The 16,955-nt window shown below is 42.5% G+C and overlaps 1 protein-coding gene across 1 annotated transcript; it reads left to right on the top strand.

Annotated features, from left to right (window-relative positions):
• The first annotated feature begins 7,737 nt into the window (after positions 1-7,737).
• bend3 (BEN domain containing 3) lies at positions 7,738-16,910 on the top strand. Its single transcript, XM_061795435.1, has 5 exons — positions 7,738-8,089; positions 8,664-8,738; positions 9,378-9,432; positions 11,347-11,519; positions 14,273-16,910. Exons 3-5 carry the CDS (start codon positions 9,381-9,383, stop codon positions 16,490-16,492), a joined length of 2,445 nt encoding a protein of 814 aa, XP_061651419.1. The 5' UTR covers positions 7,738-8,089; positions 8,664-8,738; positions 9,378-9,380; the 3' UTR covers positions 16,493-16,910.
• The last annotated feature ends 45 nt before the right edge of the window (positions 16,911-16,955 follow it).

Genomic DNA, 16,955 nt, shown 5'->3' on the forward strand with positions numbered 1-16,955 from the left:
CCCTACTTCCAATTAAAATAACAATACACGACAATCATTAAGGGCAAAGCTGTGTCATACATACCTGCATCCTTTGCTCGTTTATCATATTCTTCTTTCCTTTTCTTTAAAAATTATGCACCTGAAGGTTTTGACCTCATCCTCTCCATTTTTGCAGAAAAAAAAAAAAAGTTTGGTTGTTCCGTTTTTTTTACCGGAGCCTGCTGGTGGCCAGTGGCCGCAGCCTGGGCGGGCTTGCGGCAGAGGTGTGTAGTAACATGTTACATTTACTCCATTACATTTGCTCAAGTAACATTTTGGATAAATTGCAGAAGTTTGAATGCACTGTACTTTTTACTTTTCCTTGAGTGTTTATGTTAAGAATAATCGATACTTTTACTAATGATCGCTACTTTTATTTCGCCATTATTGAGTACACAATCTATTTTTACTTAATGTTCCACTTTCTCATAGGGCGCTGTTGCGCCAATCCAACATGATCACTAGTGTCATATCACTCGAATTCACCAATCAGACCGCACAAGGCAGTCACATGACCGAACACCTTAGAGCAGTGGTCCCCAAACTACGGTACGCGGGCCGAATACGGCCCGCCACCACATTGTTCAGGGAGGCCCGCCTCCCTGAACAATACCAGAGACGCATTATGATTTTTTTTTTTCATTCCAGCCATGCGATCGAGACTAATACATGAATAGAACGTGACATTCTATTCCCTCCGTCTGCTGTTTGTCCCCCTATATGAACCCCCCCCCCCAAAAAAAAACTCGTCCCAATCAAATAGAACAAAATAATGGCAAAAAGGTTAATAAAGAGAACATTTTATTCAGAATGCAGGGTATTTAACCTGCAGTGGACAAACGATTATTATTATTTGTTCAATGCAAAGAAAAGGCTGTTTGTCTCATCTGTCAAGAGGCGGTGGCGGTATTCAAAGAATACAATCTGCGCAGACACTATGAATCCCGTCACAAAGACAAGTATGATGGCTTGCAAGGCCAAATGCGAGCAGACACACTCTCAAAGCTAAAAGGTGGACTGTTAGCTCAGCAGAATACATTTGTACGTATTTTTTTTCTGTCAAGATCCCGGAAAGAGTTGTTAATATTTGGTTATATGTTGCTTTCTGGAAAACAATAAATGTTTATGTTTAGGCACCCCTGCGATCGTCACACTTTTTCTGTGACAAACTGACCCTGGCCCCCATCAGAGAAGGGAAAAGTTATGTTGCCCTCACAGGAAAAAGTTTGGGGACCCCTGCCTTAGAGGGTCAATCAAAATGAAATTACGTTACAGACTCCAAAAAACAACAGTTTTTATGATGTGGTGTAGTCTTGCGTCTGCCCAAACATGGATATTTCAGCCCACTTCTAACTTGAGAAAACACCTTGCGGTAAATTGCATTAGCATCTATGTTGTTTCGGCAGCTCATCTGGCAAAATTAGCATGCTGTATTCTCTCTCTCTTCTGTAGGGCCCAATGCATGTGTTGTTGGGTTTTGGGCACTTAAAATTGAAATATAAATAAAACATATTTGGCTACTCTACCCATCTCTGTCCTGCAGTGTCTGCGTGTCTGCGTGTCTGTCTTCTGAAAAACGACGGGTGGGATTCAATTATTTTTAGACTTTTAATTAATGTAAATCTCTTAGAATTGCATTTAATGCATGACTGTACAAATTATTGATTGATTGATTGACTCTTAATACATTGCCTAACCCCAAACAAACAAACAACCATTCACACTCACAGTCACACTTATGTGCAATTTAGAGTCTTCAATTAACCTACCGCGCATGTTTTTGGGATGTAGGGAGGAAACCGAACTACCCGGAGAAAACCCACGCAGTCACAGGGAGAACATGCAAACTCTATACAGGCGGGGCCGGGATTTGAACCCCAGTCCCCAGAACTGTGAGGCGGATGTGCTAACCAGTCGTCCGCCACGCCGCCCGTCACAAAATATGTTTTTTTCCATTTAACAGAGGTAAAAGGAGTCAGAAATTTTGGGCTGCAGGCAGTGAGAGGAAATGGGAGCCCGAGGAGCCCCTCCTGAATTTTGGAAAACAGTTGGACTCGACTGCTCCCTCCCTGAGATTTTATTTCTACAGTTTTCCTTTTTAAATGTTAAATAATACAATAAATGCACTTTAATTCACTTCATCCTCTTCTTTATTTTTGTCAAACTAAAATACAGTAGGCGGCACGGTGGCCGACTGGTTAGAGCGTCAGCCTCACAGTTCTGAGGACCTGGGTTCAATCCCTGGCCCCGCCTGTGTGGAGTTTGCATGTTCTCCCCGTGCCTGCGTGGGTTTTCCCCGGGCACTCCGGTTTCCTCCCACATCCCAAAAACATACATTAATTGGTGACTCTAAATTGCCCGTACGCATGACTGTGAGTGCGAATGGTTGTTTGTTTCTATGTGCCCTGCGATTGGCTGGCAACCAGTTTAGGGTGTACCCCGCCTCCTGCCCGATGACAGCTGGGATAGGCTCCAGCATGCCCGCGACCCTAGTGAGGAGAAGCGGCTCAGAAAATGGATGGATGGATGGATAAAATACAGTAGTTAACAGTAATAAATGTATATGCCTTTTATGCATGTTTGATATTTTGGTTATATCAAAAGTTCAGGTCACTGTCGCAGGTTTATTCCTGTATTTATCTGCAGTGTATAAAATGTTTGGTTAGCTGCTCGAAGCGTTCCCTACATTTGCCCAACGGCAGCCAATTTTGGTGGCCCTAAGTGACATTTTACACGTGGTCCTAACTATATAGCAATGTGTCCCATCCAGGGTTAGAATAGTTTGGGATTTTCCATTACAGTTAGTTCTAATTTCGTTTTGACTTTTCTTTTTCAAATTCAGTTAGTTTTAAATAGTTTTTGAAGCAGGTTAGTTAGTTGTTTTTTTTTAATGCTTTGTTTTAGTTTAATTTTTATTAGTTTCAGTATTAGTTTTTTTTTTATTATTTGGTGTACTTGTCAAGTGTGAGCTAAAAAAAAAAATGATCACAATAAGTATTGTGTCATCAAAACTCAACAAAGGATTGCCATTTTTTTTTTTAAATGCTTACTTTCTTGGCATTTGGGGAGCACAATCGACTAGTAATAAATGTACGTGTTCAGGAGAAAGACTGTTATCCCAAACCCACCACTAATTATTGTGCTATATACAGTATATGTTACGTATTATGTATATTTACTGTATCTCAAGTAGTAGTTTTCGTAAAAGTGCAGCAGTGGGGTGGGGCAGTGTGTTCAAGTGTGTGTGCAAATGTGTATGTGAAGAAGGGGATATATTGTAATAGGGGGCCTTTGCCCCAGTCGAGCATTATGCCCAACAACACTCCTGGCCGTCAGCCACACATTTGGCGTCGCGGGGCGAGGAGGAGGAGAAAAAAAATTAACAACCCAGGGGGGGGGGGAGTGGGGGGGCCGGGGTGCACTGCATATGGTGCACCCTTCGACGGCCACAGAAGTGTGATTCACGGCCCGCTGAATTTCAACGGAGGCGAAATTGACCTGGCACGGCCACCACACAGTGCCTCTCCGTGGCCCGTGATAACATGTGCAATGTGCATTGTTGGGAATTCTCTTCTCCCAGCTTAGGAGACAGGAGAGAAGGCACGTATTTGATTGACAGCTAAAAGTTCCACAGGGCTGGGGTTTTCAGAGCGCTCAGTGACACGCCCACAGCGTCTGGAAACTGAAAGAGCACCTCAATTTTTGACCATTTTGAAGTCTGATTTCACATACTTTGTGTTATTTATTGTTATTATTTTTAATTCATTCAAATTTGGCATGCTTGTTAACAATACTCTTCTCTGTGGTGTGTCAAATTTACAAGATATTTTTGGGTCAGTTTACTGGGCCTTTGAGTTTAAACATACAGTGGATTGTTATACAGCAAGTGTCTGGTTTGAAAGCATGGAACATACAATAGATCGTTGTACATAAAAGGATGAGTTTTCCGCCCATCTGTCCACAACTCCATTGCTGACCACAGCAGATCTCAGCGTTTGTTCCAAAACACTCCGAAAAAAAGATGTTAGTCATCTGCACACTCTTCCAGCTTTAATCATATGAATCATTTTCTTATAATTTGATCAACAGCGGTAAAGACACACACCCCTCAATTTCATTTTGAAAATCAATACATTTTACAGATGGGTATTTGAATTATTTGGCAGTTGTTATCATTCAAAAGGTAATAATTGTTTCTAAGAAAATAAAAGTTCTAAAGTAATTAGAACGTGACATGCCCCTGTGTCCGAGGCATCAACCTCGACCACAAACTGGAGGGAGGGGTCGGGGTGGCCAAGAATGGCCGCACTGGTGAACAGGGTCTTGAGTTGACTGAATGCTTGGGATGCTGCCGGGGTCCATTGAAAGAGGGAGCTGGTGGATGTGAGGGGAATCGCGACCTTGCTGTAATTACGGATGAATCGACGGTAGAAATTGGCGAATCCAAGGAAACGTAGTTCTTTGCGGGTGGTGGGCCTGGGCCATTTAACGACTGCTTGGATCTTGGCAGAGTCGGGTTGTAGTTGTCCTCTGGAGATGACTTAACTCAAGAAGTGTACGGAGGCGAGGTGGAATTTGTACTTTTCAGGTTTAACATACAGACTGTTTTCAAGGAGACGCTGAATGACTTGGCGTACATGGATGCGGTTTTCTTCACGGGAGCGGGAGAAAGTGATGTCATCGAGATATACAAACACGAACCGGTTGAGCATGTCATGGAGGATGTCAGTAATATCCATCCATCCATCCATTTTCTGAGCCGCTTATCCTCACAAGGCTCGCAGGAGTGCTGGAGCCTATCCCAGCTATCATCGGGCAGTAAATGTTTGGAAAACCGCAGGGGAGTTGGTTAAACCGAATGGCATGACCAGATACTCGAAGTGTCCGAGAGGGGTATTGAAGCCGGTCTTCCATTCGTCCCCCTCTCGGATACGGATGAGGTGGTAGACGTTTCGTAGATCCAATTTGGTGAATACCTGGGCGTCACAGAAGGGTTCAAACGAGGGGTCAATGAGGGGAAGCGGAGATTTATTCTTCACGGTGATATCATCGAGACCACGGTAGTCGATACATGGCCGGAGAGTGGTGTCTTTCTTTTCAACAAAAAAGAAGCCAGCCCCAACAGGAGAAGAGGTAGGTCGAATGAGTCCGCAAGCCAGCGAGTCATGGATATAGTCCTCCATTGCCCTTTTCTCAGGTCGGGAAAGGTTGTAGAGAGGACTGGAGAGAAGAGGGGCCCACAGCAGCAGTCATACGGGCGGTGGTAGCGAAATGGCCAGGTCTTTACCAAACACCGGAGAGAGCTCATGATATTCTTCAGGGAGGGAGGTCAACAGGCGTGGAAGAGGGTGGCGGTTTACCAGAGGGAAGTATAGCTGAGCGCAGGCACTGTGAGTGGCAGTGAGGGCTCCATCCGGTGATGGCCAAGTGTGTCCAGTCTATGGTGGGGTTATGTTTTTTGAGCCAGGGAATTCTAAGGACTAATGGGGTATAACAAAAAGAGAGATGTTCTCACAGTGATTTCCTGAAATAAGCAAGGTGAATGGCACAGTTTGGTGGGTAACAGGGGAGATGATTCGGCCATCCAGGGCTGTGACTTTCTTCAGGGACGGAAGTGGTTGGAGAGGGATTTGGAGCTGGTGAATTATGGCTTCATGAATGAAATTGTCATCGGCACCGGAATCAATCAAGGCAGTGATGGGGGTGTTATGAGCAGAAACTATAATGCAAGCGGGAATACTACTGTCGACTACTGCCAATGCTACATTTTTGATACATTGTCATGATCTCCTCTTATGAAGCATCTTAATCTTCTCGGTAGGAAAAAAGAAAAACCTTTGTGCCATCGATTATTTGTCTGGACGACGGTTCTTTTACAGCTGTGTTGCGAGAAAATAACACCTTGGCAACTCTTGAAACTTTGTTAGATAGCTGACCAACTTCTCGATGAACTATCAGGCCCATTTAGTTTGTGCTGCCACACCAGGTAGCGTTAAACCCTTAAAATTTGACTCATTGTCTGATCTCTTTCGTAAATGCAAGAGCACAGCACCAATTTAAAATAAAAAACTTTGGTGCGATAATCAACATACACTTCCAGTCAAAGGTTTTAGAACACCCTCATTTTACAGATTTTTTAAATTGAAATGTATGCAGTTCAATTAATCATTTTACTCCAAAATGAAAGGACACAACAAATAAACTATTCAAGTTACAAAAGATGGTGGCACGGTGTACGAGTGGTTAGCACATCGGTCTCACAGTTCTGAGGACCGGGGTTCAAATCCCAGCCCCGCCTGTGTGGAGTTTGCATGTTCTCCCCGTGTCTTGGTGGGTTTTCTCCGGGTACTCCGGTTTCCTCCCACATCCCCAAGAAAACATGCAAGGTTCGGTTAATTGAAGACTCTCAATTTCCCATAGGTGTGAATGTGAGAGCAATTGGTTGTTTGTTTCTATGTGCCCTGCGATTGGCTGGAGAACAGTTTAGGGGTGTAGCCCGCCTCTCGCCCGAATATAGCTGGGATAGGCTGCAGCACGCCCGCAACCCTATTGAGGATAATCGGAACGGAAGATGAAAAAAGTTACAAAAGATGTCATGGAACCACATTTCAAAGAAAAATGTATGTTAAACCTTTGACTCATTAAAGTAGCCACCTTGGGCATACATACATAACAGCATATCACACTTATGGCATTATCTCTAAAATGGAAATATTGGAAATATTCTTCATAACGTTCTTCCCAACTCTGTTGTGGAAGTTTCAACAACTATGTGGCTATTCATGAGACATGAACTCCTTTGACTTTCACTTTTAAAAAATAAGCTAGAAAATATCGTTGTGTAGTGCTCCCAGTGAAAGGTTTTAGAACACGCCAATTTATTTATTTTGTAACTTTAGTTTTTTTTTTTTTTTTTTTTTCAAACTTCACCACTTATCTTAGTTTGTACCATTTCAAGCTATTAATTGGACTTGAAGTACTTCATTTTCAATTAAAAAACAAAACCCCGGAAAAAAATGCCCATGTTTACAAACTGCGGCTGTCAAAATCAAAGCCCGGGGGCAAGATCTGGCCCGTCACACCACTTTATGTAACCCAGTAAAACAATTAAAATATGTCTACTTCATGTTTCATGCTAAATGAGTTTGTTCTTTTCATGCTATTTTTTTTTACTTTTAACAGATACTACAAGATGCACTTAATATTACAACTTACACTTAATATTTGTGTGCCACAATTTTCCATGACTTCTGATTTCAAATGTACCCCTTTTACAGTTATTGAACAATAATTGAACAAACTATTATCTTTGACTTCTGAATTCAAAACTAATTATCCTTCAATAATATGCTTTATATGGTTTTACAGTCATGATGACCCACTGAGGAAAACCATATCTACAATGTGGCCCGTGACAATGAGTTTGACACCCCTGTTTTAGACATTATTGCTCTGTGCAATTACACTGGAGTGATGCATTTAAAATTGTGGGGAAAGAATTGTAGGGTTGTAGCGCAACAAAAACATCACAGTTACGCCACTGGCAGTACTTTTGACATCTCTGGTTTAAGGTGGGTACTGATGCTTTCTGAGCCCGGTCCCCGAGAGGTGGGAGGGATTGGGCGGAGCAAACCATTTTTGAGATAAGAGGGGTGTGCTGTATTTTTTGTTGTTAAAATGTTGTTACCACCTAGGACTGTATGGTTTTACACTTTTCTATGTGGTTTAACGACGACAGTTATTTATTTATTTATTTGTCAAATTCTAAATGGAAATGGGATTCGCTTTACTCCCCAAATGGCTTAGAAACACTGTCTTTTATATTTGATAGGCCCCGTCAATATTTGTGACTTCTCCGGTACAATCAAATGTAAACGTTGACAAGCATTGCTTATTTCATGTGTGTTTTGCGCCCGCAGCTGTGCGGAAGAAACCGTGACGTCCGACTGACGTCACGCGAGAACGCACAGGAGTGGAGTGGTTGAACAACGTTAGCGACCGTTATACGCGGTGACATTGGGCAATCGAGGCGCTAAGGGCCACATTGGGGTTGCACGCACCTACCAAGGTAAGCTAGCTGTCAACTGGCGGGCACACGCCTTGACGCCCCCTTCCCCCTCCCCCAGTACTGTATCGTCAAATTAGCTTAGCCTTAGCAGCACGGTAGCTTGTTCCAAGCTACCACCGCGTCACTCCAATTCCCACATCGTACACCACCGGTGGCTCAATTGGACCCATACGGGCGAGTGAGTTGGCAAGCGGGCATGAAAACAATAGCCGTGTTCCACGCTGCGAGGGTTAGTGGTTGTTTTGGTTCAAGGGGTCACGAGCGAAGGAATGCGGAAGTGGTGTGGCTCGCGAGCGGCACAGCTGACTTGTTGACGAGGCGGCGTCACATCAGCTCGCCTGCGATGATGACTCAGTGACACGGGATGCGATCGCACGCCGCACGCTGTGTCACTGTGCTGGCGTGCGCGCGACAACATCGACAAGTTCATGGTTTAGTCGATGACATGAGCTGCCACGTTTATGTTTCATGCCCAGCAATGTTCGGCCATGTGTCCACACAAGACAATCCATCATCTCACTGATCGCCCAACCCGCCCCCCCCACCCAACGTCTTTGTTTGTGTCCTCTCATAGTTCTGCGACAGAAGGACTACAAAAGGAAAGGAAAGATGTAGATTGGTTTCAAAAGCTCCCTGGAACACTCTACAGGTGAGCAGAAAACAATCGTCTTTATAGTCTGCATATATGAATGATGAAGTCAAATAGAAGCAATAAATACAGACGCGACTCACAAAAAGATATTGGCCTTTCGGGGGGAATTTCAGGATGCACAAACCCAACTTGCTGTCCCCTAACTAAGAGATGAACTTAGAGTTTTCTTCATCGCGCTGTTTGCATTTTGACATCACGAGACCAAGATGAAGCCGAACAATAGATCAACCATTACCAGGCCGGTTTGAGGTTTCAAACAGGATGTTGTTATCAGAGGGACGAGACCGCTGGGTTTAGGGCATCATAGAGTGTCATCTCAACAGCAGGTTGCAACAAAGACGCAGCGACTGGAAGAGTCACAGAAAGGCATTGAAGTGTACTTCCTTGTGAGTTTTGCTGTGCAGGTCCTTGTTAGATAACAGAACAGTAAGTTGTGCAAAAAGTACGAAAACACAAAAGTGTTGGACGCGTGCATTCAAAAGCTGAGGTCAAATTAAGTTCACATTTAAAGGTTAGGGTGCATTTTGAGTTCATTTCACCCGAAAGCCCAATTTCCCTAACTTTTTGTGAGTAGGTACGATTGTGTTTTGCAGTGTTTGATCGACACCGTACATAATTATGATTTTTGTCTTTTAGGCTATGAATTCCCCTGAGTATGGGGAAGCTTCAGATGAAAAAATGCTTGTAAAAGGTAAGCTTCAATGTGGAATCAATCGTGTGACTGTGGAATGTTATTATTTATTGATATGAGAATTGAATCTAAATAAATATAGAATACTTTATGACATGAATTTCTGATCTGAGCTACTCTCATAACGATCAGGGGCTGGGAAAACTGGAATTTACTTTTACATTTCATTTACAGTTGTGCTCACCATTATTGGCACCCCATCATTTTTTGCGTAACCTGTATAATATCTTAAGAAATAAATGGAAATGTCCCAAATATATATCATCAGGATCTTTTAATTGGAGGTCCAAAGTAATTTAACAAAGAAAATTGTTTGGGGTTTTTTCAATTTAGATATTGTAATTTCAAAGAAAACCACAAAAATCAGCATGCGGACCAATATTGGCGAATAGATTGTAATTAAAAAAAAAAAAAAAAAACAGGATTTGAAGCAATATTGGCACCCTCCCCCCTCCTTAATATTTGGTTGCACACCCTTTGACAGCAATGACAGCCTCCAAACATTTCTTGTCTAAGCTTTTTGCACTTTTTGCTTTTTGCTCCCACTCCTCCTTCGCAAGTTGTACAAGCTTTTGAACATTTGCAGGGTTCTTTTCCGCAGTGGCAGATTTCAGCTCCCCTCAAAGATTTTCAATTGGATTGAGATCAGGACTTATTGCTGGCCATTTGAAAACTCTTTTTTTTTTTTTTTTTTTTTTTCTCCAACCATTCCTGTGTGCTTTTGGATGTGTGCCTTGGGTCTTTGCTTTGCTGGGGGACCCATTATCCTTGCCTCAAACCAAGTTTTCTTACACTGGGTAAGACATTTCGCTCTAAAATCTCTTGATAATTTTCTGATTTCATGATACAGTCAAGGACCTCAGTAGCAGATGTAACAAAGCAGCCCCACAGAATTATGGATCCTCCACCATGCTTGAGTGTTGGCAGGGTGTTCTTTTCCTTGAACACTTCATTGTGCCGTCTGTAAACATACTCTTTGTGTGCATTTGATAAAGAGCTCTATTTTAGTTTCATCTGTCCATAATATACTGTTTATCATTTACTATTTTGTATCAAACACTAGTTCTCTATAGAAAAATGTTGTTTCATTTTCTTAGGATATGCTCCACATTTAGTACTTACACTTCATGGGTGCTAATAATGGGTGCCAATAATGGTTTGTTCAAATTTTATATAATTCATACATTTTACTTCTTCAAATGGGATACTTTTAGGAGGTGAGAGGCCAATTAATCGGTGAGCACACATTCTAATAGAAAAACAGAAAATTGTAGCTTGAATAGAAAACCGTATGTGGACCACAGACATCTGTATTTGTTGTGGCGGGGGACAATGTTTTACTCAACTGCAGTGTACCAAGTGGCCTTTATTTCTACAAACGCAGTTTGATAAAAGTTTACTGATTAATTATTTTGTCACAACTAAATTATGGTACCTAATAAAACATAATATATTAAGATACAAGTAATATAGTTATAAAATATATATTAAACAACTGCATATTGTATTAAGGGCTCCATTTTTTACCTAGCTCACCTAATTCTTTTGAGGTCAGTGTTGAAATGTTTAGCAATTTTTGCTCAGGAATGATCTGCTGCATACAGCAGCTTTACAGATGCCATGTCTGCTCTACAGTGTGTGTGTTGTGGTAAAGATGTCTACCACCACACATGGTGGTAACAAATGTCATAAAGTATAAATACCTAGTGGCACCACCTGCTATTTTGCCCGAGGGGAATAAAACGGGAGCTAGTTGAGGTGGGGTATTGTGGTCAGTGATTAATTGGGGCACAGGGTCTCTCAGAGTTGGAGGGCAATATTTGAGAATACCCATTCTTTCCGTGTGTTCATAACAATTCAGTTTTGTTCATGTGGCTGAAGAAAGGAGACATGATAATTTGCTTTTATTGGCAGAACACAAGCATGGGAAAAAAGACAAGACTGAGGACTTTGCTTGTTGTGAGGCACCTGGTGAGCATGGAGGAGGATCTCCTGGGACCCACGAGGCTGGTAAACGAACTTCTTCCGAAATGGAACCAGACTTCAAGCAGCTGTCAAGCGGCAAGAGAGTCAAAGTTGCACGAGAGGTGAGTTTTTTTTCACAGACTATTTATATATTTATATATAGACTATATAGCCGACTGCTAAGTTCTAACATAGAACACCCAATTAAAAATGCTAGGGATGTCCCGATCCAACTTTTTCACTTCCGATCCGGTACAGATATTGCAGCTTTGAGTTTTGGCCGATACCGATATCGGTCTTATCCAATATGAGCAATAATCATACATGCTTTACTTGTAGTATGGAATGTTTTGAAAAGGCTTGATCAAGTGATATTTCTCAAAAAGAGAACGATAATCAGCAACAGTAGATATGAGGAAAAACTGACCCTTTTTTTATTAACCAATGGGTTACATAAACTAACTTTAAAAATAACATACTACAATTGAATAAAATACATTTAAAAATTATCAGAAAATCCTGGAAAATAACTCCAATAAAACCAATAATAACAAAAATATATATTTAAATTGCAATGTAACCACTGCTTAACTAAAAGTAAGCATATTCTCCACTTGAATGGATTGAATAAAAAATAAAATCGAAAACCATGAAAAATGTTTGTTTTTTTACTCTTAGTATATGCTGGGAAGAGTATTTTGATGATATTATGGACCGTAGATGATGAAATCCCTAAATTCCTTGCAATTGTACGTTGAGGAACATTGTCCTTAAACTGTTCGACTATTTCCTCAAGCACTTGTTCACAAAGAGGTGAACCTCGCCCCATCTTTGCTTGTGAATGACTGAACAATTCAGGGAAGCTCCTTTTCTACCCAATCATGGCACCCACCTGTTCCCAATTAGCCTGTTCACCTGTGGGATGTTCCAAACAGGTGTTTGATGAGCATTCCTCAACTTTCTCAGTCTTTGTTGCCACCTGTCCCAGCTTTTTTGGAACGTGTTGCAGCCATAAAATTCCAAGTTAATGATTATTTGCTAAAAACAATCATGTATATCAGTTTGAACATAAAATATCTCATCTTTGTAGTGTATTCAATTAAATATAAGTTGAACGTGATTTGCAAATCATTGTATTCTGTTTTTATTTATGTTTAACACAACGTCCCAACTTCATTGGAATTGGGGTTGAAATAGTGAGTCTTGAGGTGCTTGCTGTCTTTATGTGCCTTGTTCGATCGCTGCTGTGCACGTCTTGACCTCTTGAGGGGTAGTGTGGTGCACGCAATGAGATGCACACTTGCTGTAGCAATGAAAATAGAAGTCCGATCGAATCTTCTTTTCCTTTCATCTTGTCCCGTTAGGCGTCGCCACCGCGTGCCATATTGTTGTTATTATGTTATTTTCACAGAGTTTGAAGAATATATGACAGAGATTATTGTTATATTTATTATTTTGGGAGATATAAGTGCCGCGATTTCAATGCTAATTTTTATTAGCTCGTCAGTAGTGTTATTCATGCAATGTGTTAGCTTTGAGCTCGCAATTTTTGTGAACAATGAGGAAATTAGGTCTGATGAATTTGAACATTCAATAAGTGTAATTCATTTGTTGTGCGTGTTTAGTTTTACAGTTAACTTCAACTGCAGTGTCAGTAAATGACTTCAAGCAAGCAACATTCTCTCTTCCGCCTTGCTACTATGGTAGCACCTTTGCAACCTGTTGTTTCGATCACGTGGGCTCTGCATGCCGTCCGGGCGCTGCTGGATAGTTGCTGGAGCCAGAGGTGTGGACTTGAGTCACATGACTTGGACTCGAGTCATGAATTTGATGGCTTTAGACCCGACAAGACAATATGTCAAAGACTTGCAACTCAACTTGCACTTGAACAGCAATGAGTCGTGACGTCACTTGGACTTGAACTCATTGACTTGGAAAAGATTTGCTACTTTGACCAAAGTGCTGAGAAAACAATTCATTACTTCCATTTCTACGCTATACTTAAAGCACACTACTTCAAGTCATGGTTTCATTTAAAAAAAAAGACAGTACAACATAATTTAGCAATAAATGTGACAGTTAAATAAGGTATACATTCCAAGAACCACTGTTAACATACAGAGAAACTATGACAATTAATGTAACAATTATGTACATTAAGTATGTTAATGCAAAAAAAAAAATATCCGCATTGCATTGCAAACAGTGGAGTTTTTAAGCTTCCGCTGTGGTTTATTAGTATTATAATTGAAGTTGATTGCGAATCAGAGTCGATCAGTCGCACAGAACAAGGTTTCTAGATAATTGTAAACAGGATCAGAGAAGTAAATCATTACATTATCTACAACAATGAAACATTAAATATGAGTGTTGCCTGGGGCTGTAGTGCAACATACACCCTGTGAGGGAAGGACAGGACAAGATAGAACAGGACAAAGACAGGAGAAGAAGCATGCAGGACAAGGGTCGTGAACCCGGCTGTACAAGTGAAGTGTGGTGGGATTAACTATGTAAATTATAAAAGTCTACAGGACGAGAGTATAAAGGCAAACTTCGCGAGGGACAGCCGCAGTGACGTCAGCGCGGTCGCCATCCGCGCGGGTATAAAGAAGCCTTGTCGGGCACCCGTGTATCAGTGCTTATTGCTGTCTTCCATAACTGCGGGAACCTGCACGACTGAAGGTCCTTTGACGGTGGTTATGTGCACCGAGTTCACCGGGAGCCTGAGGGCAGCAGAACAAAGTTTGATTAAAAACGCTTGCTCTCATGCCACCTTCATAACATTACCTCTAAAGTTATTTTTTTGGACCTACAGGCTGTCAGGTCTGAAATATTGTAGTGATTTTGTATGTATTTTGTCGTTTACTGTATCTAGATGAGGCAGCAGTTGGCAGATGAGAGCAGCAGACATGAGCCTCTGTGTCTCAGCACAAGCGGAGAGACAAGGGAAAACCTCCATGGCAAATCCAGAATTTCTTACAGGAAGCCTCTCTTCAGTATCTCCCACAGAATCTTAGAGAAGAAGAACACTCCAAATCTAGAGCAGCAAGCAGGTCAATGTCCTGGAAATCCGCTGAACTACAGCAGCCTCTTCTCCTCCACTCTCCTAAGTTCCCAGGAAAATGGCTTTTCTGAGGCTTTTCCAAGCGTGGACAATTCAGGCCAAGCGTGGTCAGAGGACTCAAACATTTACCCTTTAATTGAAAAAATGTTTTTCATTCTCAATAGCCTCAGTTCCAGCATGACTCAACTGCACAGCAAAGTGGACCTGTTAAGTCTGGAAGTCATGCGAATTAAAAAGCAGATCAAACCAGCGGAGATGGTGGCAGAATTCCAGCCTCCTCCTGAGTATCTGCTCACAAGTGAGGAGTTGAACCCTCTCATGGAGCAGACATCCAGTGCTGGAGAGCTGGGGTGTCGTTTACTCGTGCATCTCTTCCCTGAGCTGTTCAAAGCCAAGGACTGCTCCCATGAATGCATGGCAAGCAAAAGATCCCTGGAGTCTTTACATTTGCAGCTGATCCGCAACTACATAGAGGGAAGCTATCCCTCAGTCAAGAACAACAGTGTTTGGAAGGGAGAGTGCCTCCCTCAGATTAATGACTTCTTTAATCGCTTCTGGGCCCAGAGAGACATGGAGAGCGCTCGACTGCTCAAGAAGCAGACAATGGTGGGAGACGGAATAAAAGCAGAGCGTTCTCCAACCTATCATTTCATAAATGAGCAGGGTCAGGAGGAGCACCTCTCTCAAGACAACCAGCAGGGCAGCTTGGTTGGAATCTTCAACAATCAAGCCACAGAGGAGCTGGACGAGCTCTCCTCCCCGGAAGACTTTGTCATTTTCCTCATGCATCGACTATTCCCTGAGCTTTTTGAAGAAGGTAATAAAGTGCCAGAGGGCTCAAACTGTTTAAACAGTGTGGGTCAGCTGATTCTAGACTCGGACAGGATGGAAATCATCAAAAAGTATATGGAAACAAATTTTCCAAACGTGCCTGAGGAGAGCTGGCTTCAGGTGTGCATTCAGCATCTGGAGGATGCACTTGATAGTCCTCACAGCAATGGCAATGGAAGTGAACCTGAAAACATAAATGATGAAAGCTTTGACCCGGTGAGCATGTTCGAGGACGTTTCTGTCCTGAGGATTCCAGAGATGTGTGATGATGAAAGGCCCTCGCGCAAGTCCAAAAAGTCACTGCTATCCCCTATAGATTTTGACAATCTAGAGATGCCCATACCAGACTTTACTGTTCCCCATGAGTTTCTCTTGTCCAAAGAGCAGTTGAAGTATAACTATGAATGTAGTTTGTCCATAGGGAACTTTGCATCCCGGCTGCTGGTGCTCATGTTCCCTGAGCTCTTCACCCATGAGAACACCCGGAAGCTGTACAACTGCAGCGGTTCGCTCGGGAAAAAGCAGCTGGATCCCTTACGTGTGAACCTGATCCGCCATTATGTGCAGTTAGTCTACCCACGGGCCAGGAATGACCGAGTGTGGATGCTGGAGTTTGTGGGCAAACTTGATGAGAGGTGCCGGAGACGCGACACGGAGCAGCGGAGATCCTACTTGCAGCATCGCAAAGTGTATGGTCACGATGCAGAGCCAGACTTTTTCCTGAACCAGATCCACCCGGACGGCCTGAAGGAGGAGCCGGAAATTCCCACGTTACCTCCTGAGAAAAGCAGTAAAGACTTTTGCAAAATTCCTCTGGATGAACTGATCGTTTCCAAACCTGACTTCCCAGTTCCGCCAGCTTACCTGCTCTCAGACATGGAGGTTCGTGAAATAGTCCAGCAGAGTCTCTCCGTTGGCAACTTTGCTGCCCGACTGTTGGTGCGCCTCTTCCCGGAGCTCTTCACGCAGGAGAACCTGCGGTTGCAGTACAACCATTCAGGGGCCTGCAACAAGAAGCAGCTGGACCCTGCACGCCTCAGACTGATCCGTCACTACGTGGAAACGGTGTACCCTGTGGAGAAAATGGAGGAAGTGTGGCACTACGAGTGCGTGCCAAGCATCGATGAACGCTGTAGGCGCCCCAATCGGAAGAAGTGTGACATTCTGAAGAAGGCCAAGAGGTCAAATTCTGTGTTGTAGTGGCAGCCCTCCCTAGATACACACACACACACGTCATTTTTGCACAGCATATAAGCTTAACTTTACAAACCTGTCCTTTTTAGGATGAAGCCAACAACCCATCACGTTTCTTCTACACAACTACTTGTCCCACTTAACCTTTAGGCAACAGCCCTAGATGTATGACTTATACTAGTCTTGTTGGATAAACACTTTCAAAAGCCTCCTTTAAAAAGCCAAAACTGTCCTAGCTTATCTAACATTGTTGGAGCCCTCGAAAATAATGATAGTTCAGTGCATACTTTTCTATATGAGCAGAAATTGTTTCACCTGTTTTAATAACATGCTTATATTAAGCCTTGTTATAGCGGTTTATATTGTAGAAAATTTAACTTGACAGTGGTTGAGCACTTATTTCTAATAAAATCACATGACATTTTGGGTGTTTTACACTTCAATTGCTGCACACTCCTGTTCAGGCATT

The sequence above is a fragment of the Phyllopteryx taeniolatus genome, chromosome 13 (assembly GCF_024500385.1).
Source record: "Phyllopteryx taeniolatus isolate TA_2022b chromosome 13, UOR_Ptae_1.2, whole genome shotgun sequence".
NCBI lineage: Eukaryota > Metazoa > Chordata > Actinopteri > Syngnathiformes > Syngnathidae > Phyllopteryx > Phyllopteryx taeniolatus.